Source organism: Balaenoptera physalus, assembly GCF_965194825.1.
Source record: "Balaenoptera physalus genome assembly, chromosome: 11".
In the NCBI taxonomy this organism is placed as follows: Eukaryota; Metazoa; Chordata; class Mammalia; order Artiodactyla; family Balaenopteridae; genus Balaenoptera; species Balaenoptera physalus.
Window position 1 is genome coordinate 2,453,740 of NC_138896.1, and position 22,148 is coordinate 2,475,887.

The 22,148-nt window shown below is 56.2% G+C and overlaps 1 protein-coding gene across 11 annotated transcripts in view; it reads right to left on the reverse strand.

The window, feature by feature from the left end:
- Positions 1-19,823, reverse strand: part of SLC22A23 (solute carrier family 22 member 23) — a 153,261-nt gene extending 133,438 nt beyond the window's left edge. For 8 of the 11 annotated variants that reach the window (XM_082413180.1, XM_082413178.1, XM_082413177.1 and 5 more), the window contains exon 1: positions 19,189-19,823. In XM_082413180.1, the coding sequence (XP_082269306.1) occupies positions 19,189-19,821 (633 nt within the window). In that variant the 5' untranslated portion in view covers positions 19,822-19,823. The other 3 variants (XM_082413183.1, XM_082413182.1, XM_082413181.1) reach the window with 3 other exon arrangements.
- Positions 19,824-22,148: the final 2,325 nt, after the last annotated feature.

The following is a 22,148-nucleotide window of genomic DNA, read 5'->3' on the forward strand; positions in this document are numbered from 1 at the left end:
CATGAAGGCTCATTTGCCAGGGCTGATCGTAATTTTGTTCTGAGACCTTCCAGACGTCTTGTTTTAAACGTGTTGAGTTAACGGCTGGGAAACTGCAGCGCTTCGTACGATGCGTCAGAGCAGCTGCCCCCCCAGCCCCAATGGGGGCTCCTCGAGAAAAGGGCTTGGAGGAAGCACGGGTCTCAGAGCTCACACCCTGTGGAGATGGAGGCTGCACGTGGGTCGTTTCCTTTCATTCCTGCAAAGCCTACGCAATGAGCGGCATCTCCACCTCGGAAATTGGGGTCCAGGAGGCCAAGTAACTCCCGGAGCTGGAGGTCTGAGTGGAAACGTGGTGAAGAGCCCAGGACGGAGACCCAGGTCTCCTGCCCGAGCCTAGGGCCTTCCCCCCGCCCTGCTGCACTCAGCACAGCCCCCGAGCACGGGACCGTGTCACTGCTGGACCAGCCCCGGTTCTCACAACCACGCGGTGCTTGTGGTCAAGTCGAGACTGTGAAAAAGCCAAGTGTAAAATCGTTTTTCACAAGGTCTTTTGTTTTTTTTTCAAATCATGGGGCTGCGTTTACAAAACCTAAAGGAACCGAGCTTCCTGGCTACTGTGCACAAGTGCCGTTCAGAACACCACCTACCCAAGCCCAGGAAAGCCGCCTCTCGCTTTCCCCTTCGGCTCAGTAATTTCCACAGCCATCGGGATAAACGCAGTCTCTCTGCTGAACACGGCGGGGCCTCCAGTCCCTAAACTGCTGCCTCAACACAAGTGCATCAGTGGTGCCTTCACCTGCTTCAACACGAGTGCAGATCACCTTGGGCGACGCGCAGGCACGGACAAGCGTGAAAACCCTGGGGAAAACGCCACGTTTTTCGAGGTTCAAAAATGGTGGGAACCGTCTGCCTGCACTTCGTTGCTTCCTTTAAGGTCTGTAGGCGGAGGGGGTAGATTGGGAGGGATGATTCCCAGCCCTGCTGGGAAACACTGCCCTACACTCCCCTAGCCCCCTCCTTCCCCTGAAGCAGGATCCTGCCGGGCAGGTCCATCGGAAGAGAACTCCCCTTGCCCTTCCCTACGAGTGTCCCTACACACGGGGCCGCCGCTCTGTGTTCAGCCGTGGCCGGGAGATGGCGGACACACCGGCTGTGTTGTTTGGCCTCTTGCTCCCAAGCTTCTTTAACCCCGGAGCCGTCGGCCCTCACCAGGCTTACCCAGGTCTTCCTGAGCCAGGAGGGGTGCGGGGCTCCCAGCTCGGTTCCCACATGCGGCGGGAGGCCCTGCTGCTCCAAGCCCCCCGGGGACGGGGTGAAAAACCACAGCACTCCTGGTACCCGCCCTGGGGTCCTGGCCGCCGCGGTCCAGGTGTGGCTCCTCCCGCCCACGTGCAATCCCGCCCACGTGCGTCCCCGCCCCCGGCCCCACTCCTCCGGCCTCCTCATCACTCTCCGGCCCTGGAAACTGCATCTGGATTCCTTCGTCTCGGAGGCCACAGCTCCTCCCCCACAGGCACCCCGTCGCTCCTGCTTCCGACCCCCAGGAAGAAAAGGGAAAGAGGGAAACCTACCCAGATTACAAGTAAGTCAAGGCCTCCCACTAGCTGCTCCGATTCTGTCCACTTGGACGTCTTAGAACTGAAAGGTAACGAGGAGTAGGATGGGCTTACGAAGTACTGAATTTCACTGTCATGGCAATCTACGCGTAACGGCCCCAAACAGGAAACGCCCCGAAGTCCACCGACAGGTGAGGGGAGAACCCGAACGCGGGGCACACGAGCGATGGAGGGCGGACCAGCCGCACGAGGAGGAGCGACTACTGACGCAGGCGGGAACGTGGACAAACCTCACAGGTGACGCCGGGTGCGAGCGGCAGACGCCCAGGCCCCGTCCTGCACGGGTCCGTGTCTGCCACGTTCTGCACCAGGCGGCACCGGCTGTGCCGGGGGAAAGTAGCACGCAGGCCGCTTGGGGGGAGGCGATGTGAGGCGCGCAGGGTCAAGTTCTCCGTGGCGGGGGTACGCGCTGCCGCTTAATTTAGGTGGTGGTTAAGGGGCAGATAAATGGGTCCAAACCCACTGAACTATACACTTAAAATCTGCCCATTTTACTGTATGTTAATTGTATCTCCATTTTAAAATATCTGGGAAACTGTTTTAAACGGGTCCCCAAAGATGAGGAAGCAGCACCCAGAGCTGACGGGGCTTCCGTCTCCTCCCCCCTCCGGCGGCTCTCTGGTGACGGGCGGCGAAGGGGAAGGAGATGCAGGGGCTGTGACGGAGCCCAGAGGGCTGGCTGACCCTCCCGGAGCGAAGGCGTTTGTTTGTGCTTTACCTTCTGCTCAAGGAGACGATCTCCAGGCCAAGCGCTCAGGGCGGAGTGAGCGACTCGCACAGGTGCTGTTTATTCCAGGGCCCCTCCCCCTTCTCCCTCACCGTGAACAGCGCCCACAGGCACTCCCGCCACCATCTGCGGCCACCTGTTACCTGCCCCCTCTGTCACCACCTGGATGCCAGCCACTGCAGCCACCTGCTTGCAGATCCATCACTCGACAACAGACCCAATGGGCCGGAAAGCACTCTTCTTGCAAAACTGACGTGAAGGACAGAACCACCCGTGTTGCAGCGATAAGAAGCTCTGTCTTCCTGCAAGGACTCCATCGTGGGCTGAGCTGCGTCCCCCAGCAAGAGCTGGCGAAGTGACTCCTCACCCCGGCGGCTCAGGACGTGAGTGTGGGAGGGAGGGTCCTCACAGAGAAGATGAAGCTAAATGACGTCATCAGCGTGGGCCCTCATCCAGCCCGGCCGGTGCCCTTGGAAAACGCGGAAACGTGCACGCAGAGACACAGGTAGAGGAACGATGACGCGAAGACACACGGGGAGACCAGGTGGAGATGGAGGACTGGACTGGTGCATCCCCGCCCGGGACGCCAGGGACCGAGGTCGCTCCAGAGGCCTGGACGGACCCTCCCTCAGAGCCCCCGGGGGGAGCCAAGCCTGCTGACGCCCCGGACTTTCCGTCGGACCTTCTGAGGCTCCGGGCCGGCCCCCTCCCGTCACCTGATACGCGAGTGAGCCTGGTCTGCCCCTTGCCCACCCCGTGTGGCCGGGCGCCATCACCCACAGCACAGACGCTGGTGGCCCCGGCCCTCCTCTCCGCCGGCACACGGTCTGTCTTCTGGAAACAGGGGGCGGGGGGTGGGGGGTGCTGGTGTTGTGGAGGGAGCACAGGTGGCGGAGCGGGACTGACGTGTCTGGGATGCCGGCTTCGTGGATTAGGAACGCCACGTCCCTGGCCAAGCCCCTTGGCCTCTAAGCCTGGGGTCCCTCACCTATCAGACGCTGATAACAGGAGGGAGAAGTGAGTGGCCAGCCCACGGCCGGGACATGTTGCCACGACCTGGCTCAGAAACCTTCCACCCTCTGCTCACCTGCCAGAGACGGTCTGGGGTCCTCTGCACACAGCCCCTCTTCTCCCCGATCCCACTCCTCTTGAACCCAGTTTTGTGCAGGTGCCCGCCCCACGTGACTCGGGGAAGGGGCGTCCCCGGCGCGCACAGGGCACCCCTGGTGAGTGCTGTTGGTCCAGGGCAGGTATGCGACCTGAGGGGGTGCAGGTAAGAGAGGAGGACCCACGCTCCAGGCTGCAAGGAGACGCTGTCATTCCCTCTTTCCCAGGCCAGGAGGGGGCTGGGGCCTCAGACAGCCACCGTCAGGGGGCGTCACCTTGCCAACACGAGGACCTCGGCCCTTGGCCACGGGCTGGATCGTGTCCCCTCAAAAGCCATCTGTTGAAGCCCTGACCTCCAGCACCTCAGATGTGGCTGAATTTGGACACAAGGCTTTCAAGAGGTGATTAAGTTAAAACGGGTCGTTAGGGTGGGACACAACCCAATACGACCGGTGTCTTTAGAAGAAGAGGAGATCAGGACACAGACACACCGAGAGATGACCCTGTGAGGACACAGGCAGGAGGCGGCATCTACAAGCCGAGAGAGGCCTCAGGAGAAACCACCCTGCCAACACCTTGATCTTGGCCCTCCAGCCCCCAGACTGTGATGGAACAAATCCTGCTGTTTCAGCCCCAGTCTGTGGTGCTCTGTCATGGCAGCCCAAGTAGTATTAGCCTCTCACTGCACAGTGTTAGGATGAACCAGCACTGACGAAGGCCAGGAAGAGATGCAGAAAAGACTGTGGACTGGGGCCTGGCCCATCCCTGACTTCTGGAAATGTCTTAAGTTTTCCTGCATATTTCAGAACTCAGTGTGATCTGAGGTTTTCTGCTGTTTGCAGTGGACAGCATGCCTACTGATGCCCAAGGTTTCAAACCTTCACAGCTCTGCGCCTTATCTCCTCCTGGTTTAAACAAGAGCTCCTTCCCACTTCCTGCCACCCAGGACTGACCCCCGACACACACACTCCACCCCTCCCCACTGCCACCCCCTGCTCAGGCTCCCCCCCTGCCCACGTTGCTCTCCTTCTCCTCGGTCTCCCGGGACCACCCGATCCTCAGGGCGCGACTCAGAGGCTCTCAACACGGCACTCTGCAAACAGAGCTGCCCAGCAAACATGTGAACGACATACCCTCTGGACTTTGCTCCTGTGGTCTCCTCCCCACGTGAACGGGAACCAGATGAGATTAGGCCACCACCTCTGCTCTACGCACAGATTCCATCAGACTGTGGATCGCGGCCTCCCCCTCGACAGGAGAAATTGCCTTTTGGAGACTGAAAAACCTACTCTTGGTATCATAAACTGAGCCTTTAAATTCTGGTCACCCTCTGCCTGCTCAGGTCATTTCAGTTTCCCCCAAACTGCTGCTGGAGCGAGACCCACAACCAAGGCTCTAGTTTTTCTTTTTTCGCCACCCTCCCTTTAATCACTTGTCTGAGACCCTAGTCAAAACTCTAGTCAAAAGAGGACTAGAGTTACAAATGGGGAAAAACAAGATGGCAGGTGAGAAACTAAGGAGAGAAACCACTGCTTATACTTAAACCACAATTCAATTCAAACCTGTTATCAGCAGACACACAAAAACCAAAAAAAACCTCAAAATACTCTCATAACCTTGATGATATCCATTTTTGAAAAGCAGCTTCTTCTGGGACTTCCCAGAAAAAAAGATTAAAAATAAATCTTCTTTTATAATGAAATAATACAAAACCCTACCCTGGAACCTAGAAGATTTGACAACTGGCCCACCATGCGACAGCTCCAGAAGCTTCCAAGCTGTGCACAGGCCCCAACAAGATGCGTCACCTTCTCACTTTTCTCTGCCTCTCACTGGGTGACCGCTGGTTGAGGCATCTTTATTTCCCATCTGAACGTTACTTCTGAGAGCCAGCTAAGACACTCCGCAGCCCCAGGACACTCGGCGAGGTCTCCCCGCTCGCAGCCTTGGATGGTTCTTTCCTAGGGACACCAAGGACGCCGAGCACAGACCCCTGAGAAGGAGGACAGCGAGTGGGACAGACAGACAGACGGCGCTGTGAGCATCTAAGAAGGGAAAGATCTCGCTGGTTGGGGAAGACAGGCAGATGGGGCCTGGGGTCGGCTCCGGTGAGTGGACAAGCCCCAGGCCAGCAGTTGCAGTGACCGCCCCCCAACAGGCTGACTTTCGGAGGCACACGTGTCATGGGGGATGTCACACTAGGACCACTGCAGGTTCACCATCTGCACCGAGGGGGGTCGCCCTGATCAGTTACTCTGATACCGTAAACAGCACTCGCGCTCCGTTCCGGCCCCGAGCGCTCGGCGTCTGTGTCCCACAGGGCAGCTCTCTTTGCCTGCCCCTGAAAACACTATCAAACCACCTTAATGGGAATTATGGAAAAGGCCAGTCCGAATTAGAGCCATTTAGAAAATAAATACCTTTTACTTGCAAATAAATGTTTCCCTTTCAAGTAATGAACCATTATTCTAAGCAGAGGTTCAAAGGGCCTATTTAACAAGTGACGGGGTCATCAGCAACATCCATTCGCAGGTAGACCGCACGGATTGGTGCTTCATGATGTGCCTGCCCGGGAAGCCTGGCCGCGGGCGGGCTGAGGCTCGGCTGACGGCACTCATGCGCTCCGCAGACCCTTCTTCCACGGGGCAGAGCGCCCAGCTGAGTGGTCATTCCTGGCAACTCTGCAGCCCCTGCCCGGCTTACAGGGGAGCCTCGGTCTCAGACGGGCTGAGCCCTGGCCATCTGTTGGGTGGGGTCAGGAAACACAACGAACGTCTACACTAGCTTAGACCAGGACGTCTCAGACCTGGCGCTCCGGATGTTTGGGGCTGGATCACCCTTTGCCGCGGGGGGTGGCGGTCCCATGTCGTACCACGTACGGCAGCATCCCTGGTCCCTGCTCACCAGACGTCAGCAGCACCCCTTCCTCCGCGTGACAACCACAATGTTTCCAGACACGGCCACGTGTCCGCTGGGGAAGAACCGCACCACGTGGGTATATCCTAGAACTTTTTTAAACAGCTGGTGCCTGGGTCCTACAGGTATTTCCCCAAGTTCCCCAAGCGAGTCTAGGTTTTCCAGACACCACCCCCGCCCCCAGTCCTAGATCCAGAAAGACCAATTCTGTCGATACGCAGCTTTCATTAGAAGGAAAGACTCTGTGACTAAAAGTTCTGAAAAACACTGGCTTAAAGACATAATGTGCTCCAGAGCCCAGGATGAATTCCAGTTTGAAGAGCTGCTGCTTGAGATACATCACACCACCCTTCATGGTCCTCAGCAGCTCCCTGAACCTGGACTTCAGGCCTGAGTTGGCCTGTGATTCTGTCCTCTTTCTATTCTTGCCGTCCTAGAATTAAATCGGCTAACACCCCACACTGGCAGGGCCACAGCCCCCGGCCACCTTTGCCGCGGCGAGCACCTACCAGGGCCTGGTACCCAGGCACAGGGAAAGGCCTGGAGAAGGGGCGGGGTGACGAGGAGGCAGACTCCGGGATGGAGAACACCGTGTGCAAAGGCTGAGGCTGCCTGAGGAAGGGTCGGGGCCAGAGCGCAGGGTCCCGGTGCTGGGCGGTGGGGACAGTGGCCGGAGAGGCAGGCGGCGGGCGCGAAAACCCGCCAACCAGGCCCAACTCCGCCCTAAAGGCCAGGGAGCGCAGCGAAGACTGAGCAGGGGGGTCGAAAGAGCCAGTCAGCTATGACTTAGGACAAAAGCGCTGGGGTTTGAGGCAAGGCGGGTGCAGGAGATCAGAGACCAGAGGACATGGCCAGTCTTGCTGGTGATGGAACATGCAGGCCTGGGGCCTTGGGGAGATATCCAGGAACAGGCAGAGCTCTGGGGCCGCCCTCCTCAGGCTGTGTGCTGGAACTCAGCTGTTAACGGGCTGAACTGTGTCCCCTCACCCCCCAAGAGACTCCCCTGTGTTGAAGTTCTGACCCCCAGCACCTCAGATGTGACTATTTGGAGATGGGCCCTTCCAGGGGTAATTCACTCAAAATGAGGTCACTGAGGTGGAGCCTGATTGAGCTGGGCTGTCCTTGTAAGGAGCGGATGAGGACACAGACGCAGAGAGACGACCGTGTGAGGACACAGGGAAGAGGTGGTGTCTACAAGCCCAGGAAAGGGGCCTCGGAGGAACCAGCCCCGCTGCCGCCTTGATCTTGGACGTCCAGCCCCCAGACTGTGGGGATAAATGTGTGTTGCTTTAGCCGCCCCGTCTGTGGGGCTTGTTTCTCGGCCCATAAGGAGCTAAGACACCGGGGAACGACCTTAACGGGTGAGTGATGAAAAGGATTCTCGCAGGAGACCAGGAGGAGAGCCGCTAGGAGACAGATGGGAAGTCCAGGCAGCGCACCTGTCCTGATACAGCTGAGGACTGAATGGTCACCGCTAAGGCCACAGACAGGTCGCCTGACGTCCCTGAAGCCGTCTGCGGATCTGGTATCACCAGCCTGACTCGGCTGTGGCACCGAGACCCCGAGGCCCGGGTGAGGCGGGGACCAGGCAGAGCTGGCACCTCCTGAGGGCAGACACGTCGAGAGGGACAGGCCCTTGGTCAGAAGCCCTGGGAAGGGCCACGGCCATGGTTTTCGAGGGCGGAGGATGGATGGGAGGGCTGGGGGACCCCGAGGACGCGGCGTGGATAGCTGGGCGGCACTGCTCCCCGGCCCCCCGCACGGTGAGCACAGGCCTCCCCAGGTGTGTTCACCGCTGTGCCCCATGCCTCAGCTCCCGCCCCACAGCACGCCCGGAGCCCTCCATCTGACACTGGTCTCGGCTGTACCAGGAGCTCCTTCCCTGGGCACAGACGAGCTTCCGTCCACCTGGGTCACTACCCGGGCCGGAGCAAGGCCTGCCACGGAGCAGATGTCCTGAGAGCGGAAGCAGGGCAGGCTCAACACAGGCGGTGCGGGGCTGCCCGATGGGGAGGGGCCGTGTGTCACTGTCCTCAAAGCAGCACTGTCACAAGAACCTCAAGGAGGGAGCCACCCAAGTGTCCACTGACGGATGACGGACAAACAAAAGTGGTATAAACACAATGGAATATTACTGTTCAGTCGTAAAAAGGAAGGAAATCCGGACACGGGCTACAGCGTGACGAACCGCAGGAGGCTCAGTGAACTAAGCCGGTCACAAAAGGACAAAAAGTGGTTTCACTTACAGGAGGGGTTGAAAGTAGCCAAACTCACAGAGACGGAAACTAGATGGTGCGGGCTGGGGGCCGGGGTGGGGGAGAAGGGGAGTTAGTGTTTAATGGGGACAGAGGTTCAGTTTGGGAAGGTGGAAAAGTTCTCGAAAGGATGGAGGTGATGGTTGCACAACGCTGAGAATGTACTTAATCCTGCTGAGCTGTGCACTTACAAATGCTTAAAATGGTCAGTTTCATGTTATGTATACTTTACCACAGTTACACAAACATTTTTTTAAGTTGGACAAAAACTTTGTGTTTGCTGCAAATGCTCATCTATATCCATTTGGGATGGAGTTCCTCAGGATGAAGCAATCAAGGGTGCCCAATTCGTAAAGCATCTTTTAAACACACAGGAAAAGCAGCTTTTAATCTAATCCGGGAGGAAACAGTCTGTAGTGCAAATTATGGGGCTGAGTGCCTAAGCATCCACAACTTAATATGACCCCTGGGAGGCGTGTGGCTGGTTTACAGCACACTGTCTCCTTTGCGCTTAGTCTTTATTTTTTTTAATTTTTAGTTTTGGCTGCATTGGGTCTTCATTGCTGCACGCGGGCTTTCTCTAGTTGCGGCGAGCGGGGGCTACTCTTCGTTGCGGTGCGTGGGCTTCTCATTGCGGTGGCTTCTCTTGTTGCGGAGCACGGGCTCTAGGTGCCTGGGCTTCAGTAGTTGTGGCACGTGGGCTCACAACTACTGAAGGAGTAGTGACAGGCAGTGGGGGGTGGTCCCCAAGAGCAAGGCCCAGCTCAGAAGGGCGGCATGTGGCTTAATGCTCTGCCTGTGGCTCACAGGCTCTAGAGCACAGGCTCAGTAGTTGTGGCACACAGGCTCAGTAGTTGTGGCTCGCGGGCTCTAGAGCACAGGCTCAGTAGTTGTGGCGCACGGGCTTAGTTGCTCTGTGGCACGTGGGATCTTCCCAGACCAGGGCTCGAACCCGTGTCCCCTGCATTGGCAGGCGGATTCCCAACCACTGTGCCACCAGGGAAGCCCTACACTTATTCTTTAAATTATGCTAAGAAATAAAGTGTGACTATCACGCTAGCAGGATTAAGTTATACAAAGACTGACCCTCTTCCCCACTTAAAAAAAAAAAAAAAAGGCTGATAAACACTTAACCAGCATTCTTATGACTTGACATTCCTTCCCACAGGCTCCTGTGACTCAGCTATGGGTTCACTGCTCAGATAAGAAAACTGTCTCATTTCTAGAGCAGGGTTTCCAATGTAAGAAGCCTCCTGGCTCCTTGGTGCCACTGCAGGCCCTAATCTAACTATACACCCAGAACTAAACCGGTTAGGGCTGTGCCTCTGCAAAACAGGCCCTGCAAAAGTGAGTTATACTTTCACTGCAAGGAACCGAGAAAAAGACACAGCAAAGGAGTGGAGAAGCAGAAGGACGTGAAATTGGGAAGAAGACGCAGAAAGGCGCGGGGAACACTTGCTGAGCTTTGCGGTGGTGACACCGGCTCTGTGAACGGTGACAGGCGGTGGGGGGCGGTCCCCAGGAGCAGAGCCCAGCTCAGAAGGGCCGCATGGGGCTTAACGCTCTGCGGCTGCCGTCTCGATCTTGGGGATCGTTTACGAACAAGGGGCCCTGCTTTTTCATCTTGCACTGGGGCCCCACAAGTTTCGTGGCTGGTCCTGACTAGAAGAAAGGTTTGGAGAGACCAGGAGACCCGCCCTGAGTGGGGCAGGGGGTGGGGCAACGCTTTGCTGCGTGTTTCAGCGTCTGCCCAAGGGCTCGCTCCAAGCCCCCTCTGATCTGGAGCTAATAGCTGAGGGTATCTATACCTATTTCCAGAAAAGAAGCCTCAGGAGGGGTGTTCCTGCCAATTCCACACTAAGCTTAAGGAGCCGGGTAAGCTCCACCCTGAGTCTTTGAGAAGAAAAAGAGTACTTTGTCTAAAGCATTTAAGGGTTAAATCATCAGTATTCATTTATCCTCCATCAACTGCCAAAAAGATCCATCTCTAGTCTCTTACACCCCCCAATGAAAAACAGCTACTGCTGCCCCCCACCCCATGGTCTGCAGGGGTCCCCCCGCCCTGGGTAACTGCACCCTGTGCTCTGAAACCTGCCTGCCCTGCCCCAGCTGGACATTGGAATTGCGCCCAGGAATCTGGTGTTGGACAGAGGGGTGCTGGCCTCTGCCTGACCAGGGACCAGGTGAGCAAAAGCCAGTCTGGAGGCGGGTAGGGAAGCTGATCTCAGGAGAAACTGATGCAGCTTCCAAAAGGGCTCTGAAAGAACCCCTGTCCCGCTTTCTGGTCTCAGCCTAGGTTTCCTGAGCCATCCCTGCATCTTTCCAGTCAATTTCTTTTCTATTTTTGTTAATTAATGTAATTTGGAATTTGTTTTCATTACTTGCAACCAAACGAGTCCTGAGAAGAGAGGGTTTGACAGCATGTCATACAGTGCAAGTGATGACCTGAAAGCCCGCTGGCGGTGTTCTATTTCACAACGACTTGTTGTAGGGGAAATCCACTTAAATCAGCCCATAACCCTGCCCCCTTTCCCAGAAATGCAGGCTTGTGAATCTCTAGGCCACTTGTCTCAGGGGTGGTCAGTCCGTATATAATGGCCAGCGCTGGGTAAACGTTGAGAGAAGCAGAGACCACAGAGCCAAGTCTGTGGACCACGGAGGTCAGGGTCAATGCCTCCTACAGACCCAGCAGGGACAACACTCCAGGTGGGCAGAGGCCTCTCTACAGAGCCTGGCCCTTCCCCCGTTTGTACCTGCCCTGAAGGCAGCTCCCTGATGCCTGCGGTCAAGGCTCGGGTTACCCTCTGCCCCCCTTTACAATTCCACTTTCTCTCCGATCCGCTTCCCCCCAGCACAGCTAACCCAGACTTCTAACTCGGTAGACGGTCCTCCATCGAAGGGCACGAACGCAGATGTCTGGCCCACGACCTCGGTGGAGGTGGAGGAGCAACTGACAGAGTACCCCACCTCATCCTGGGCCCCGCCGGCCAGGAAGCCCCTTTCCTTTCCAGATCCCTGAGCCCTGTGGCCAGAGACCTGCTCTGTTTTCACAGGAGAACTCTGAAAACCAGACAACCCCTTCAAGGGTCTTTCAGACAAACCCCTGGAGGCCAACCCTGGCGGGACCCCTCAGGCCGCCTGCATTGCAGCGTCCCATCTGAAGGGCACACCTGGATTCCCAGGTCATCAGTTTCTGGGCGAAGGCGAGAGACACCTCGGAACGGCCATGGAATTAACCACCCTTCCAGGTGTGGCCTATCAGGTCCTCCCCATCTAAGCATTTCTGACCTGACTCGTTCAGCCAGTCCTTACCCCACAGAAGAGGAAGAAAGGAAGCTGAGATTTCCAGGTGTCTCCTGGAGGGGGGTGCGCGCTCCCATTCCGCCCCACAGCCGCCCTGGAGGGGAGGGGAGGGGAGCCCTGAGCCCACTTTACCCGCGAGGTGCCTGCAGGTGAACGGGTCATAACCCACACCTGCCGAGCTAAAGAGCTCCGCTCTTCTCATGACATCAACGCAGGTGAGCTCAGACGCTTCTGGTGAGGACTTGGTGGGTAAAGGGCACGCCTCCGCTGGGGAGAGGGACAGACACACAGCCAGTGGGGAGAGGGACAGACACACAGCCAGTGGGGAGAGGGACAGACACACAGCCAGTGGGGAGAGGGACAGACACACAGCCAGTGGGGAGAGGGACAGACACACAGCCAGTGGGGAGAGGGACAGACACACAGCCAGTGGGGAGAGGGACAGACACACAGCCAGTGGGGAGAGGGACAGACACACAGCCAGTGGGGAGAGGGACAGACACACAGCCAGTGCTGGGGGCACTGCGTGCGGACCTGAACGATGAACAGGGACCAGCAAGTAGAAGGAAGGAGAAAAGGGTGCCAGGAAGTGGGCTCAGAAGGCAGAAGGCGCAAAGATTAGGGAAACTGCCCGAGAGGTCTGCACAGCCCACCACGGAAGCCGCAGGTAACAGCACACGGCCACGCCCATCCTCAGGCAGGAGCAGGACCATCTCTGATCGGCCAGTAAAGATGAAGAGAAAGGGCAGGTCCCCCCCATCCCCCCTCCCCCGGGCGGGGCCCCTGGGGCGGAGGCAAGAACACCCTGCAGGGTGAGCAGGTGAGCAATTCTAACCCTATGGCTACGGCTCTGGACACGTCAGTGACCCCCAGCCTCGTTCTCCTCCCTGAACTGAACTTTGGACTCGAAGATAACACCGCAGCTCGCTGTGCCCAGGGCACACTTTTACCTACACTGGGTGCTGGGCACAGGTGAAGCTGGTTGAATGAAGTCAGTTCTAGCCGATGGCTTCCCATTTCAGGGTCCTCTGGCCCCATAGAAATTTAATTAGCACTCTCCCCGTTTGAGCCAGAGGGCAAGAGAAGATGCTAGAACCCTCCAGGGCCGGTGCTTCTCCAATCAACAGCCCGGGAACAGGGTCAGACCCACTTGCCCAAGGCCTGGTCCGAACCTGCCGGCTAGTGGGCTTCTCCACGGCTCCTCCTCAGGCCCCCCCCACCTCGGGCCAGCGGCCTCCTTCCGGCAGAAGCAGGCCCGGCTTCCCCCCTGCCCGTCCGTGGGGCCCCAAGCAGGGTCAGCGCCAGCCCCGTCCTCACCCCACAGGCTCTTCCTGGGCGCCCCCGTTCCCTACCCATCCCTCGGCTGGCTGAGTTCATCGTCTCATGGCTATGAGTCACCCCATCCCCGTGCTCCCAGCCACCCTGCACGCTTCAACCCCAGGCTCCCGCAGGCCACAAGGCCCTGCAGATGCCACTCCCTCTCGGAGGGAAAGACACCCCCCCCCCACCCTCTCCTCTGCCTCTCTCCTGCTCAGGCCTCAGTCTCATCACTGAGGCCAGTCCGTCTGGGCCAGGCTCTCTGTTCTCGCTCATTTCCCATTCTTTCCACTCACTTAACTCAGTTTGTAATTAAAAAGTGAGGAAGATTAGTTAAGGTGCGCCTGGCTTGTTAGTCCATCAGCTCGGTGGGTGCTGTGCTGTCTCCGCCTAGCGCTGCATTCCCAGCACGAAGCACAAAGCCTGGCCCAGAATCCGCGCTCACCTCTGAGAAAGGGAGGAGGGAGGGGAGGAGAGGTTAGGAAAAAACAGAGGAGTGGCCCAGGGTCACACTCAGTGGCGTGATGATTGCCTAACAACTGTTTCTCGGAAGAAAAACAGACCCAGGTGTGCGGTGTTTGCAGATTTCCATGGTGTAAATGCTCTCACCTTGGCCGGCTCCCAGCCGCCAGCCCTGCATCCTGAATGTGCGGCCCAGCCGGCTCCCGCACCAGGACTGACATTTGGTGCCCAACGTGTTTTTAAGTGACATCAACTTTTGACTCGATCCTGCCTGGGACTGAAGGCCAGAATGAACTGAGACTTGCAAAACAATGCTAAAGACAAGAGGTTTTGCAGCTGGTCCAGAGCAAGAAGATGAAGCGAAAGTGAGACCTGGGGACGAACACTGTCCCCCAAAAGATGGAAGAGCTGCTTAGCAACTGTGCAACTTCCGGTGTCTCCATCAGTGAGGACCACACCAGATTCTATGCTTAGGAGCTCGTCATGAGCAAGTCAAAGCCTGTGAGAAATGCTGTTATGCCCACTGACCTAACATTTATTTCCCTTCCTAGCAATTCATCCTAATACCTCAATAGAAGCAAATCTGACACCTACAACACCAAATCAAAAAGGTACTGAGATCCTAAAAATATTCAAAGAAAATGTGTTTTTTCCCTAATATTCCAGGATTATAGAAGCCCTAAATCTACCACAAAACCCAGAAACCATAAAAGATTCACTTGACCCTATCCAAACCAAAAGTCTCTGCGTGACAAAAATACCATAAACAAAATCAAAAGACAAACAACAAACCAGGGGAAAACATTTACAAAACATCCAAAATGCTTAATTTACTTTATGCATAAAGTACTCCTATAAATCAGTAAGAAAATAATGCCCCCCCCAAATATACACACAAGAAGGCAAAGGATGTGAAGAGATAGTTCAAAGAAAAAGAAACACAAGTGGCTCAAAAAATTTCAGAGATATTTAACCTCCCTCCTAACAAGAGAATGCAAATGACAACAACGACCAAATACAATTTCTCACATGTCAAACCAGGAGACATTTAAAAATATGACAACCCCCTGGGTCAGGGAGGGTGTGGGAGTGGGGCCTCACACATTATGGATGGACGTAAGGGCAATAAGATCTCTATGGAGAGCACTTTGACATCTGTCAGAATTAAAATGCAGCCCAGTTTGACCCTCCACTTCTAAAAGTTTCATGTGTGCGGGAGTTTCATTGTATATCATGTAATAACAAAGACTGGAAACAACCGAAATGCCCGCTTGGAGGGTGACTTGTTAAATTATTACACAGAAAAGAGTGAGGGGCTCCCTGTACTGATACGCACCCATCCCCAACACAGGTGAACAAAAGGCCTGAAACAGTGTATATGAACAGCTTGTGAGAGAAAAATATATAAATGAAAATATACTTGGAATATTTCTGGAAGGATACATAAGGAACTGGTAACCATGGCTGCTTCCAAAGAGGGAAACTGGAGGCAGAGATGGCGAGAAATGTTACTTTTACTGTTTGCTTTTGGTCCCATGTGATGCATTGTCTATTTCAGTCAGTTTCTAAACACAGTCACTGCACAAAGATGTTCACTGTTGTGTTGTATATAGTAGACACACCAAATAAAACCACACTAGGATGACCTACCGGGTGAGTTCTTTCTAAAGATATTCCTATTGCGATGACATTGTAATTATTTTTCACCCTAATTAAATTGTACTGAGTCACTGTAAATAACTTCTAATCTTGAGCCCCAGAAAAAGAATTCAAATTACTTCCTGGGGTATTTAAACAACTCTCAGGTTACTTACAGGATAAAGGCCAGCAATCTGTGAGAATTCTTGGAGAACAGAAAAAATATTAGAAGACTGGAGATAAACAAACATCTTAAATTTCACGTACAGAAAGAGAGTGTTGCTAACATTGATGGTAGGCAAAATTCTAAGGGTTATTCAAGGAAGTGGAGAGCATTAGAAACCAACAAGGGTTCACTCTGAACAATGCAGGATAAACCATGCATATTACTGGGAGGAATATTTTAAAGTCAGCAGAGTTATGTTAAGCACTGACGATCTTTCTATGCGGCTGGGGATAAAACGCAGAGCAATGAACGGCATTTGGAAGTTGAGGACCAACTTTCTGGTCCACTCAAGGCTGGTGAACGGACTTCAAATCAAGACAACACTCAGTGTTAAGACTGCCTTGGACGGCTCAACATTCTTAATCAAAGGAAATAACAGGTGAAAATGTTTTGAAAACTTTATAGGGCAGCACAAAAGAAAGGTGGCGTCATCATCATTATTACTATTTCGAAGGCATTGCAAATTCTGATTAACAAATACCAGGGACCAAGGCAAAAAATAGAAATAAAAAAGATCAAACAGGAGAGATCTAATAACCCAAAACTAGCAAGATGAAACCTACATGGTGCCCCACGTCACACGAGCACAGGCTGAGAAAGCCCTGACATAATGGGATCCCATCGAGGCCCCGAGGTAGACAGATGACATGTCTACGGAAAGCCTTAATGATCGACTGTAAGCTTCATTAGTGAAGTGTCCAATGTCTTCTCTTCTGATCAGAACACACAGGCCATGCCTATTGTGTTCTGGGTGCCATGCTTAAGAGATACATATGCCACGTGGAACCATCAGAATGGCGAATTCTGTCCCATATGGAAGGACTGAAGGAGCTGGCGATTTCTTAGCCACGGAAGAAACCAGTACTTGGGTATCCTCAGATATCTGAGCATGTATTATATGAAGGAAAAAGAATCATTCGGAGGAGAGAGCTGCACAAACAGGCATGAGATGACCCGAGTTATGTCCACCAAAAAGCACGACTCTCTGCAAGGAAGACTAACCAGCTAATGGGGTTCCGTGCAAGGCACAGCCACGCCAGGGATGCCACCCAGGAGGGGAGAGACTCTGTCAGTTCCAAGACCCCTTTTAACTATAACGACCTGGGACTCTATCTGCCTTGGCAGTTTCATGTGTGTAAGTGCTATTATAGCCTGTATACTAGACTATACAATATATGATATAGATATTAATGATATATATCTAGAACATATATTTAATATAATGTAATATGTGCCTGGTGGTTCTTCTGTATCCAGGAAGAGAACAGGCCCTCTATCGCAGGGAGGCACACACCTGCTGGAGGAAGTCTGATGATAAAGATATTGCACGGGGCTTCTTTGTGAGTGGGAAGATCGCGGCGCTCAGTGGGGGAAGAAGGTACAAAAGGCAACTTCTCAGACCCTGAACTTTCATCCACGGACAGAAGGAGAAGCCTGCCACTTCTGCTTCCACTTGCAAGCCAAGCTGACAGGCACCTGACCTCTGGAATCAGCACCCATCACAATGTGCATTCCACGTCTGTACATCTGATACAGGATCCAGCGGGCACCGCCATCAGAGGAGAAAGCTGGCCTCAGTACCTGCCAACATGTGCTTAAAAAGCTTTTGAAAGCATTGGTTATGGAACAGAACAGTCCTTTATTTAGATCTTATTTGTGCGTGAAAATCAATATGTCCTTTTTAGTCTTTATCTTACAGGAAAATGCGTCTCTACCTATTGCCCCCAAGTGTTCACCTCCCGGACTGCCTTGTCAGCTGTACATAACTGACGCACCCCAAACCATGCTGCACACCCTCGTGCCATTTTTGACCCCCTCGAGTGCTTACTTGGAACACCTGTCCAGCTCTCCAACGCGCCTCCATAGCCTGCTTTCAAGAACTGTTCTAGCTCTCTCCTCCCACCATCCACGGCAGGGTCCCCACCACTGGGAGAATGATGCTCTGACCCACTCCTAACTTCCACGTTGGCCTCCCCTGTGACCCCAGAACAGAGTACCCTCTACACACATCTGCTTCGATCTACATCGTTCCTCCTGTACTTTAGAAAGAGGCTCAAAGTATTTGACACGTTGCAAATCCTGACTTTCACAGACATACAAACAGTATTAAGATAGTCACTGTTCTTAAGTTTTCCGTGTGGTAAACAACAGCCAGACATTGACCTCCATCGATGGGAAACAGTCACAGAAACGCCTTGGCAGAGGACAGGCTGACTGACGGGATCAAGGTGAACCAAGCTAGAAGCATCTCCCCATTAACAGCTAATCCAGAGAGTTCCCGGAGGCCAGCTCATTTCTCGCCAGGCTGGTACAAGCTGAAGACAAGGGTCATGATGATGTAAGAGTTTCATCTTACATATCCATGAGGCACAGCTGTTTACTAACACACGTTTGGGGCTGGGGGGAGATACATGCACATAGATTATCATAAACTGTCAAATTTCAGTCTGGCATTTAAACAAAGCATTTCAAACTCTGCCCAGAACTGCCCAGAAGTGGGAGAAAGGTCTACATTTACTTTGAAAGGCAAATTAGTTATTTAAAACACAGAAGGGGCACAATAACACAAGTTGTTTGACACACTGGTATACAATCTCTCTTGTATGTTAAGAAATCCAGAAAACTGTAGATGTCTTAGGCATTGATTTTCTAGCACTGCCCCTTCTCCACCTTTATGATGGCCACATATCTCTCGCAAACACTCCTACTCCATTTCCCAGGATGCAGCACCTCTGCTAGAGGGCCCCCCTGGGCTGGAGCAAGTCAGATGTCCAGGTAAAGCTGGCCAGGATCTGACCTCAACGCCTGGACAAAAGGGCTGCTGTGTGACAGCAGGGGTGGTCCCGAAACACCACAAATTCTTAGCATCCTTCCTATACTCCAATGGTGTTTGCTACAGTCCCGAGAAGACACCTGAGGGAACACTGGGGTGGCGAAGTCCAACGTGAAATATGCCGACCTCTGGGGAGGACTGAGCTTGGGGAAACCGAAAGGGAATCTTCAAAAGCTGTTTGCTTCTCTGGCTACAATTTGAGCTCTTTAGTCAGCTTTAGTCTGTTTCCAAAGCCAGCACTGGATGGCTGAGGTGTGCCCGGAAGAACACCTGGGAATAGGGACTATTCTGGCAGAGGCTATTTCTTTGTGGGAGACTTGGGGACAGCTGGCCCGGCAAAGGGCAGAGCCCGGGGCCAGGCTCCAGCGGGCAGACCTTGAGAGGGGCATCCTCCAGGGCCAGCTGGTGACACATCAGGCCTTGCCCTCTGCGGGCCACCCCTGCCTGAATGAAGTGACAGCTCGAGGGTGGGGGAGGGAAGCTCCAGCCTTTGCAGAGAGAGAGGCGCCCCTTTCGTGTGTGCTTTGGGACAGGAGTTTGGGTGCCAACTCGGAAGGCTAAGGTGCCCCTTGGCGTAGGTAGGCAGGGCCACCGCAGAGGGCTGCCGGAGCCCAGCTTCACACCCGGGCAAACACATCTGTTTGGGGGATGGAAGGAGAGCAAGCCCACGTGAGGTGCGAGGACACGCGGGCTCGCACCACTGCGGGGACCCGGGCCTGCACGAGGGCGCGGGGAAGGGCGCGAGGACCGCGGAGGGCACAGCGCTCGGGAGAGGGACGCGGGGCCGGGGCGGTCGCGGCTCTTACCTTGCTGACCACGTTTTGGACCAGGCCTGTGCGGATGCCGTAGTTCCACGCGTGGCAATCACAGTTGGAGGCGTTGTCCCCCTTGTCCGGAGGGGACGGCAGGGGCGGCGCGTCGCCCCCTTCCGCGCTGCTGCCGTTGCCTAGGGGGCCCGCCGTCCCCCAGGCGGCGGTGGAGAAGGGGGTGGTCGGGGGGCTGGTCCAGTTGGCCAGGTCGCCGCCGCCCCACCGGCCCGTGGCCGTGACCCCCGCCGGCTCGGCGCCCTTGCTGTCCCCGCGGCACCAGAAGTTGGGCTGGTCCAAGAGGAAGGAGTCCGAGAACTGGCTGAAGCCGATGAAGAGCGCCGGGATCCAGGTGAGCAGCACAAGGGTCTTCTGGTAGCCGCCGCCCAGGCCCCCGAGGAAGGGCAGCACCGACCCGTCATAGTCTAGCAACAGGAGGCTCGGGTGCGGGCCGCCGGCGGCGTGCGAGGCGGGCAGCGGCTGGATGTCGCCGCCGCCGCCCGGGCCCGCGCGCCCCCCGAGGGGCGCCGAGGCCGCCGCGTCCCCGGGCGGCAGGGCGCCGTTCTCCTCGGCCGCGGGCGGCAGCCGCCCAGGGACGCCGCCCGCCGCCTCGCGCCGCCGGTCTATTGCCATGGCCCGGGTCCGCGGCGCCCGCAGAGGCGCATAGAGCGCGGCGGAGGCTCCCGCGGGGCCCCGGGCAGAGCGCGCGGGCCCGGCGCCGCAGCCGCCGCCGAGGAGGGCCCGCCGCTCGCAGGAACGCTCGGCCGCCGCGCGCGTCACTGCGCCCCCATGGCCGGCCACCCGCGCCCCGGCTGCGGCCCCGGCGGGCGCCGGGCGGAGGGCGGGCAGAGGCCGCGGCCCTCAGCCGCCGCCGCTCATCGGCTCAGAGGCCCGGGCGCCGGCGGCCGAGCCCGCCGCTCTCCGCGGCTCCGCGCCCGGCGCGCGAGGAGGAGGAGGAGGAGGAGCGGCGCCGCGCCTGTGCCTGTGCCTGTGCCTGTGCCAGCGGGAGCCCTGCGGAGCGTGGCGCGGGCGGCTCCGCGCTCCCCGCGCGCCCGGGATGTATTTATCCGACCCCGGCGCCTCCCGGAAGCCGCGAGCTCGATGCCAGCCTGCCGCGCCGGCCGCACTCCCCGGCTCGGCTCCCCGGCCTCCCTCCGCCTCCCGCGCCCCGGCCCGCCCCCTCTCCCCCCCGCGCGGTGGAGGTAACGCGGCACCTGCTGCGCCGGCTCCTGCGCGCGAGCGCCCCCTCCGGCCCGCCGCGCCGCCGCCGCCGCCGCCGCCGCCGCCGCAGCAGCAGCAGCCGGGGAGGGGCGGGGACACGGGATGCCCGGCCGCGGGGCGCGAGGATCCCCGCCAGGCCCCGCTCCGCCCCCGGCAGGGAGAGGAGGAGGCGCCACGACCGCGGGCTTGTGAGACTGGGGGCCCGGAGTGGGCGGCGCGCGCTGAGCGGGTGACCGGGTGGTCCTCAGGCTCGGCTACCGCGGCGCCGGCTCTCGGTGACCTCTGTTCTCTTCCCAAGTGCCCGCCACCAGCTGCCCGCACCCCACGCCAGGTCCCGAGGCCAAGGGTCGCCAGCGTTCGGGAGCAACCCTCTTGCGCTGTTTCGAGGCGCCGACACGGTTGATTTTCGAGTCGAGGGGGCGCATTTGCCAATTTCAGGTCGTGGGTGACCCGCAGCGTCGGGTCACCCGCGACCGACCGCAGCACCCACTTCCAAATCGCCATTTCTCGCCCCACTCCCAGAGGAATGCTATGTAAGCACGAGGCCGGAAGGATATATTGCCAACACCGAGTTATATGTACATGACCGTGAACGGTGCTGGTGTTCCCCACCCCCTCCCCAAGATGCATTCCGGTCTCCGGCGGGGCGCACAGGCGCACACGCGGCGGCCGGACTCGCCTCCTCGCCCGCACTCCCGCGCAGACCGCGCTGGGCAGCGCCGTGTAAACAACACCGACCTGCGGCAACCGGCCGCGTTCGCAGGTTTCCTCCTGCGCCCGGGCCGGCGGGCCCCTTCACCAGGCGTGCCCAGTGATAGGACCCTTGACGTTCTGAGAAGTTTATTAATGGGTGTCTCAGATAGAGCAATCCATTTCCAGCCTTGTTTGGGGCGGGGTGGGGGGGAGGGGGGAAGTGGGAGAAATGCTTTTGCTTTCCAAAAGAATACACTCTAAGCTGCATATACTGAACGTACTCTTGCATTTCCATTATTTGCTTACATTTTTAACCTGCAGTTCTTTTTTGTTACGGGCAACACGTACTTACAATTTAAAATACTTGCACACCAAAGAGAGAATTCTTTAAAAGCCTTCCAGCGCCCCGGGCCTTGGGGGCGGGGGAGGTCGTGGACTCGGGTGTGGCTGAGAAGGGGAGATTAGATACGCAGGGGCAGGGGCGCAGGAAACACCAAACCTCCGAGAGATGGGTCTCAAAACCTGCACGTATTTTAACAGTAAGCACTTGTTAGCGTTCAGTATTTCGGTAAAGATTGAACTTTGCAGGGTTGGCTTTCTAATACACAGCGCTCACTCAGTCCTCATGGGACCCCCAAGAGGTGGGTCTTCAAGATGAAGCTGTAGGGTTAGGGCGTTGCCCACAGCAGAGCCAAACTTCTGGCTTGGAACCAGATCTTCTGACTTTACACTCCAGGATTTCTCCGTTTCAAAAGGCAGGGTAAACAACAACAACAACAAAACCTCAACAAAGCAAGCAAAAAAACAGCGAAAAAATCATAGGAAAGAGTTTTAAAAGACATTTGTCAATATGCATTTTTAGGTGGGAGAAGCCCTAGCCCTGGGGGGGAGTTTCATTGCCAAGCTGTTATTAGTTCTTGTCTCAAAAAGGTGATAAAAATCCTCAAATGGTACATTCCTAAGATTCGGGGACACACTCGAAATGGTACCCTTTAAAACTCAAGCTAAAAGGAAGCCACATAAGATGTTTGGAATTAGACAGCTGC